We start from the raw sequence: 7,027 nt of genomic DNA, 5'->3' as shown, positions 1-7,027 counted from the left end.
ATGGTGTATGTACGTATTTGTTTTGATTATTTGTCTTATGTAAAGCGTCTTTGAGTATCTTGAAAAGCGCTATATAAATAAAAAAAATTTAAATGTATGTATTATACTTGTTTTTTTGTATTTTCTATGAGTATTTATGCATTTTTCCTCACATTATTTCTCCCAATCTAGCCGTATCCTGATGGTATTTAACCTCTTCTGCTCCTGACCGTGGAGGAGAAGAGGCATTTATTCCATACTGTGGCTGCAGGTGTGATAGTACTGAATCTCTGGCAAACTACTAGTACAGTACTAGTACTAGTACAGTCTTAAATGGATTGCTCGTTACTTTTGAGAATATTTATTTTAAGTCGTGACTGTAAAAATACCTCATACGTACTGTATAACATGTATATTCAGTATGTTTGTTTAATGTATTTAAGATATTTTTATGCAACATATTAAAACAGCATTACCTCTTTTCAATATCTGTAAATGAATATAAAACATTTATTATGTTAGCTGCTATTTATTTCAACAGTTAGCTAGACATTTGTATTAATATATGAATTATGCAATACTCATCATTTCTATGTATTGTTTTATAAATTATTAATAAGCAAACTTATTATGTGACTGCTAGATGTGCTGTAAAATAAAAAAGCCTGTAGCAACAATTAACCTAAATTAACCAGAAGCAAAGTTGTGTAAATCACATCCAGTAATCAGACCTCTGCTTCTTGTAATTTTTTATTTGTTTCTTTTTTAAATGAAGGCTATAACGTTTTTACCAGTTCCTCGACCTGTAAATTGTCTTCCCTTGTAAACTGTCTTTAAATGATTGCAGATATTACAGAACTTATGTAAACTAAGCATATTTGCAATCCTAAACTGTATAAACATGATCCCTCAAAAAGTGCCCCGACTTGTGATCATAATTTAATCTCATTTACTGACCACACTTTGTGTGTGTTGCCTAGGGTTGCCAACTTTCAGAACTGGAATTAAGGAACACCCTGGGCTGGCGGGTTGGCGGAAGGCATAGGGTGGGGGGGTTATATGGCGGGTGTTTACCTGAGTGGGAGTGGGGGGTAGGCGGTTAGGGTTGCACCTATAAAAAATATAACGGGTCTTACACTGTCATAGGAAAAAATCTGAGAAAATCTGGCGCCCCCATAGCACCGGCCCTGCTTAGTTTCTAAGCCGTTTTCGAACCTAGGGCGGAAAAATATGCGCGATGCGCTCTGCCCACTGCACTACTCAAACAGCGGAGTAATAATTAGGTTGTTATGCTGATATAACCTGCGCACACACAAAGTAATAACTTTCTAATTCCCACGGTAGCAGCAGTTTCCTTCTGTTTCATACATATCGGCCTGTCTCAGTCTAATCTGCAGCATTTCTCTCTTATTGATAAAAATAGGAAACAAAGCGCGTCCAGTATCAGTTCAATACGGAACACCATGTTTAGTTTCCAAATAAGGAACAATTCCGTATCTTACGGGATGGTTGGCAACCCTAGTTGCCCCAGGGCTCATTCTTAGGCCCGGTTTTGTTTTGATCTTGCTGATCTTATGAATCCAGCCAGAATTATTAATCTGACTTTATATAACAGTGCAGGCGAATGAAAGATGATAAATGTGATTATTATACATTAATGATTATGATACATATTATTAAAAATATTTTTATTACATTATTTTGTGATATTTCTTTTTTTCCCAACTTTATTCATTGCATTTTTGAAACAAAAACTATTTTGTGATATTTTAATCACAAAAACTAAATGCTCAACATTAGAGAAATGGTTAATTCTTTTGCATTCATTGAATAAAAACAGTGTAAATGTATACATTTGGGGGTGGACTGCATTATGTTTAGCAATTAAAAAGACTTTTAGAAGTTATAATATGTAACGTTTTACATAGACAATTTAATATTTAGTATTGGGTACACAAGCTAACGCTAACTTGCTAATCTGTGAGGAACTCTGGGATCGATTAGCTCCGTCTGCAGAAGCGCCACAGCACGGGTTGATTAGTCAGGTCTGGTATTTAGCCGCCACACCACGCTCAGGCTGGATTACTTTTGTGATTGTTCCTCGTGTTTGTTTATTTTTGCTCGTTTTTCTTTCTAATTCTCACAAAAAAATGGCAGATTCACAAGACGACAAGCTTTATAAAGCAGAATATGCAAAGAGCGGCCGCGCATCGTGCAAGAAATGTAAAGAGAACATTGCTAAAGACTCGCTGAGGATGGCCATCATGGTGCAGGTCAGTACAGCATGCATCACATGCACACTGCGACTGTGTGAGGAACATATCTGATCTATTAGTGCATCTGGATTATGCATATGGTGCATTTATTGCTGTTTTTGGTGCATGTGCGTTTTCACGGGTTGCCTGAAGGCCTGAGGATTAAAGCATGGCATTCATACTGAATAGATCTGTGCATCCTTATAAATCTGTCCTTCTTAATCCTGTTCTCATCCTGCATTAAGTTTAATACACGAATATAAAGCCAGATTAATAATCCAGGCTGGGTTGATGAGATCAGCAAAATCAAAACCAAACAGGGCCTAAGAATGAGCCCTGAGGCTACACACACACACACACACACACACACACACACACACACACACACACACACACACACACAGAGTGGGGTGGTGCATTTTGGAGGGATCGTTTATTTACAGTGTAAGATTGCACTTATGATTAGTTCACATGTGCACAGGCACACAAAACCAGTTCTGTAATAACTTAAATTCTATACAGTACCAATATTCATGTTCAATAACTTGAATTTTACACTTTCAAGTGGGGCAGAGGGACAGTGGTGGCGGCTCAGGGGTTAAAAATGGACTAGTAATCATAGAGCAGCTGGTTTATTCTTCTTAAAGTCCAACCACTACCAAGTTGGACCCTTGAGCAAAGCCTCTAGCAGTGAATGTGTGGTTAAAGAGAATCCTTTTAAATCTGTGCTTCTTAATCCTGTTCTCATCGTGCAATAAGTTTAAAGCACGTATATAAAGTCGGATTAATAATTCAGGATGGGTCAATGAAAATGTTGAGACTCGCTGTGTTAATGAGATCAGCAAAATCAAAACCAAAACCAAACAGGGCCTAAGAATGAGCCCTGAGGCTACACACAGTGTGTGTGGGTGCATTTTTGGAGGGATCGTTTGTTTACAGTTTAGGATTGCACATATGCTTACCTTAAATTCTATACAGTTCCAAAATGATTCCGTGTGTGCAGCACTTGAAATAAACTACAATTCTGTTCATATTCAAGTACAATATCGGTGATAACTTGAATTCTACACTTTCAAGTGGGAAATAGAACTAGTGGTGGCTCAGTGCTCAAGGTAGTGGACTAGTAATCAGAATAAACCCACTGTTGGACCCCTGAGTAAAGCCCTTAATGCTCAATTTCTTTAATTTTTCAGTCATAATCAAAAGTCGTTTTGGATAAAAGCTTCTGCTAAATAATGTAAATGTCATAACTGAATCCATGTGCAACATCTCAATGTTTTAGTCGTTGTAGGATTTTATTTATTTATTTTATGTTAGATTTTTTTCATAACGTTATTCTAAATTCTATTTTTTATTCTTGTTTTACTATTTACTTCTTAGTTTCAATCTCATAACCTGCAGTCAGACTCCATATTCATGGCAAACAGCTTCTGTTTTTAATTTTATTGTGTAATTAATACGTTTAGTCATGTGTGTCATTCTGCTGGACCTGCTTAATTCTATTGTTGCTCTATTGTTGTTTTGATCTCGGTGCTGCGTTATTAAACGTCCCTGTAATGAACTGTGATTTCGTTCTCACACAGTCGCCCATGTTTGATGGCAAAGTGCCGCACTGGCATCACTTTTCGTGCTTCTGGCTCCAGGCGGCCGTGCAGACCCCCTCAGACATCTCGGGGTTTTCTGATCTCCGCTGGGACGACCAGGAGAAGGTGAAGAAAGCAATCGAAACGGGTGAGGCAGTCGGAGGTGAGTGTGTTGAGTCTGTAGTGCAACAAAATGGAAACTACAATAAAGCTACACTTATTATTAATAACTTACTGATAATTATAAACACAATACTGTAGTTTTAAGCTGCATGACAGTTTATTGTATTACTATTTTAACATTAGTAATAGTATATTAGCTAATACACTGTACATTTGTACTTTTTGTAGCTACATTAGCTGTTATAATTCCTAAATTTCTTTCTCTCATGTTATTTGGGGTAAGGTCTGTATAACCAAGTTTAAAGCCCTCCAGTCTACCACAAGTATCTCATCATGTCCGTTGTTCTGACAGGTAAAAGTGATAAAAAAGGAGCAGCTAAGGGGGTGAAGACTCTCAACGACTTTGCAGTGGAGTACGCCAAATCTAACAGGAGCACCTGCAAGGGCTGCGAGCAAAAGATCGAAAAGGTACGCCTCACGTCCTTTTATTTTCATCAGTCCTTCATTATTAAACATGGTCCTGCTTCAATTAGCAAATGAGCTGGCAGACTTGGCCTCAAAGCCCTTACCCACAATCCCAGCCATAACAGCACACACCACAGCACACAACTTATACCAATAAACTCTACGAGAGCCACCCTACTATAAACACATAGAACTCAATACAGTATAGATTTGGTCTCGATTTGAAGAAGAGAAGGTCAGGTAAGCAGCGGTTATGATTTTATGCTGCTGTGTGGTTGATCTGGATTGTGGTGCTGTTGTTTACTGTGCGATTTTATTTTGCAATTGCAAAAGCATTGTCAAATATTAAACTTGATTTTTTTTATGCTCATTTATTTAAAGTAAAACGGAGCAGAAATGTGAGATTCTGCTGGTGTGTTTGATATAAATATTGTCAATATGAATACAAATACAGGCTTATAATAATAATAATACAAAATATAATCATTGTAAATCAGTCAGAATTTATCAGAACTACAATGTTTTGTGTTCGTAATATAACTTATAAACTATATAAGGTAAAATACGAGCAGTGGTCTGCCATTGTTCTTTAAGTTTACATTATATTGTATCGCATATCGTCACTTCTCAAAAGCATATCGAGATACGAGTCTTTTTTTAGTCATATCGCACAGCCCTACTCCAAACTCACTCATATTTACCTGCTAAAGGGAGACCAGGCCCCCACTTACCCCCTCTGTGGTTTAAGAACCTCAAGCACGTCCTCCCAAAAGACGAACACCAGAACAAAATTCTACAATAATAATAACTACAAGGAAATCTTTACCTCAGCCCCCTTCCCTTTCTGTGTGGAGTTTGCATGTTCTCCCCGTGTCTGTGTGGGTTTTCTCCGGGTGCTCCGGTTTCCTCCCACAGTCCAAAAACATGCAGTCAGGCTAATTAGAGACACTGAATTGCCCTTCAGGTACCTACTTGCTAGGATGCTTAAACCAGTGCATTGTAGTGCCGGTCCTAAGCCCGGATAAACAGGGAGGGTCGTGTCAGGAAGGGCATCCGGCATAAAAGACGGTTTCAAATTAATAATGCGGATCACGATTCGCCGGCGACCCGTAACGGGAGCAGCCGAGAAAATAGATAGATAGAGAAACAGAGGGATGATGCCGTGATAAAGCGCCAGACACGAATCAAGAATCTGCGTCTGTTCCAGGACCAGATCCGCGTATCGAAGAAGTCCGTGGACCCCGAGAAGCCTCAGCTGGGTCTGATCGACCGCTGGTACCACACAGGCTGCTTCGTGAGCCGTCGTGAGGAGCTGATGTTTAAACCGGAGTGCAGCGCTGCTCAGCTTAAAGGATTCGCCGCACTGAAGGCTGAAGATCAAGAGGAGCTGAAGAAGAGACTCCCGGCTGTAAAGACTGAGGGGTGAGTAAGAGACCTTCGTTACTTTCTGTCAATGTGAGCAGATACTAGGACTAGGTACTGGACTAGTAATCAGAAGGTCGCTGGTTCAGGCCCCACCACTGCCAGGTTGCTACTGTTGGGCCCTTGAGCAAGGTAGGTAGGTAGGTAGGTAGGTAGGTAGGTAGGTAGGTAGGTAGGTAGGTAGGTAGGTAGGTAGGTAGGTAGGTAGGTAGGTAGGTAGGTAGGTAGGTAGGTAGGTAGGTAGGTAGGTAGGTAGGTAGGTAGGTAGGTATAGGTAGGTATAGGTAGGTAGGTAGGTAGGTAGGTAGGTAGGTAGGTAGGTAGGTAGGTAGGTAAAAGTTTGGGCACCCCTGATATTTTTCATGATTTTCCTTTATAAATCATTGGTTGTTTGGATCAGCAATTTCAGTTAAATATATCATATAGCAGACGAACACAGTGATATTTGAGAAGTGAAATGAAGTTCATAGGATTTACAGAAAGTGTGCAATAATTATTTAAACAAAATTAGGCAGGTGCATAATTTTGGGCACCCCAACAGAAAAATTACATCAATATTTAGTAGATCCTCCTTTTGCAGAAATAACAGCCTCTAAACGCTTCCTATAGCTTCCAATGAGAGTCTGGATTCTGGTTGAAGGTATTTTGGACCATTCTTCTTTACAACACATCTCCAGTTCAGTCAGGTTTGATGGTTTCCGAGCATGGACAGCCCGCTTTAAGTCACACCACAGATTTTCAATAATATTCAGGTCTGGAGACTGAGATGGCCATTCCAGAACGTTGTACTTGTTCCTCTGCATGAATGCCTTAGTAGATTTTGAGCAGTGTTTAGGGTCGTTGTCTTGTTGAAGTATCCAGCCCCGGCGCAACTTCAACGTTGTCACTGATTCTTGAACATTGTTCTCAAGAATCTGCTGATATTGACTGGAATCCATGCGACCCTCAACTTTAACAAGATTCCCAGTACCTGCACTGGCCACACAGCCCCACAGCATGATGGAACCGCCACCAAATTTTACTGTGGGTAGCAAGTGTTTGTCTTGGAATGCTGTGTTCTTTTTCCGCCATGCATACCGCCCCTTGTTATGTCCAAATAACTCAATTTTAGTTTCATCAGTCCACAGCACCTTATTCCAAAATGAAGCTGGCTTGTCCAAATGTGCTTTAGCATAACTCAAGCGACTCTGTTTGTGGCGT

The 7,027-nt window shown here is 39.6% G+C and overlaps 1 protein-coding gene across 1 annotated transcript in view; it reads left to right on the top strand.

The window, feature by feature from the left end:
* The first annotated feature begins 2,116 nt into the window (after positions 1–2,116).
* Positions 2,117–7,027, top strand: part of parp1 (poly (ADP-ribose) polymerase 1) — a 30,302-nt gene continuing 25,391 nt past the window's right edge. Inside the window, exons 1-4 of the mRNA XM_063001472.1 lie at positions 2,117–2,252; positions 3,818–3,980; positions 4,293–4,408; positions 5,613–5,827. Of these exons, the coding sequence (XP_062857542.1) occupies positions 2,130–2,252; positions 3,818–3,980; positions 4,293–4,408; positions 5,613–5,827 (617 nt within the window). The 5' untranslated portion in view covers positions 2,117–2,129. The remainder of the gene's footprint in view (positions 2,253–3,817; positions 3,981–4,292; positions 4,409–5,612; positions 5,828–7,027) is intronic.

The sequence above is a fragment of the Trichomycterus rosablanca genome, chromosome 9 (genome assembly GCF_030014385.1).
Source record: "Trichomycterus rosablanca isolate fTriRos1 chromosome 9, fTriRos1.hap1, whole genome shotgun sequence".
In the NCBI taxonomy this organism is placed as follows: Eukaryota; Metazoa; Chordata; class Actinopteri; order Siluriformes; family Trichomycteridae; genus Trichomycterus; species Trichomycterus rosablanca.
This window is presented reverse-complemented; position numbering and strand designations above follow the sequence as displayed.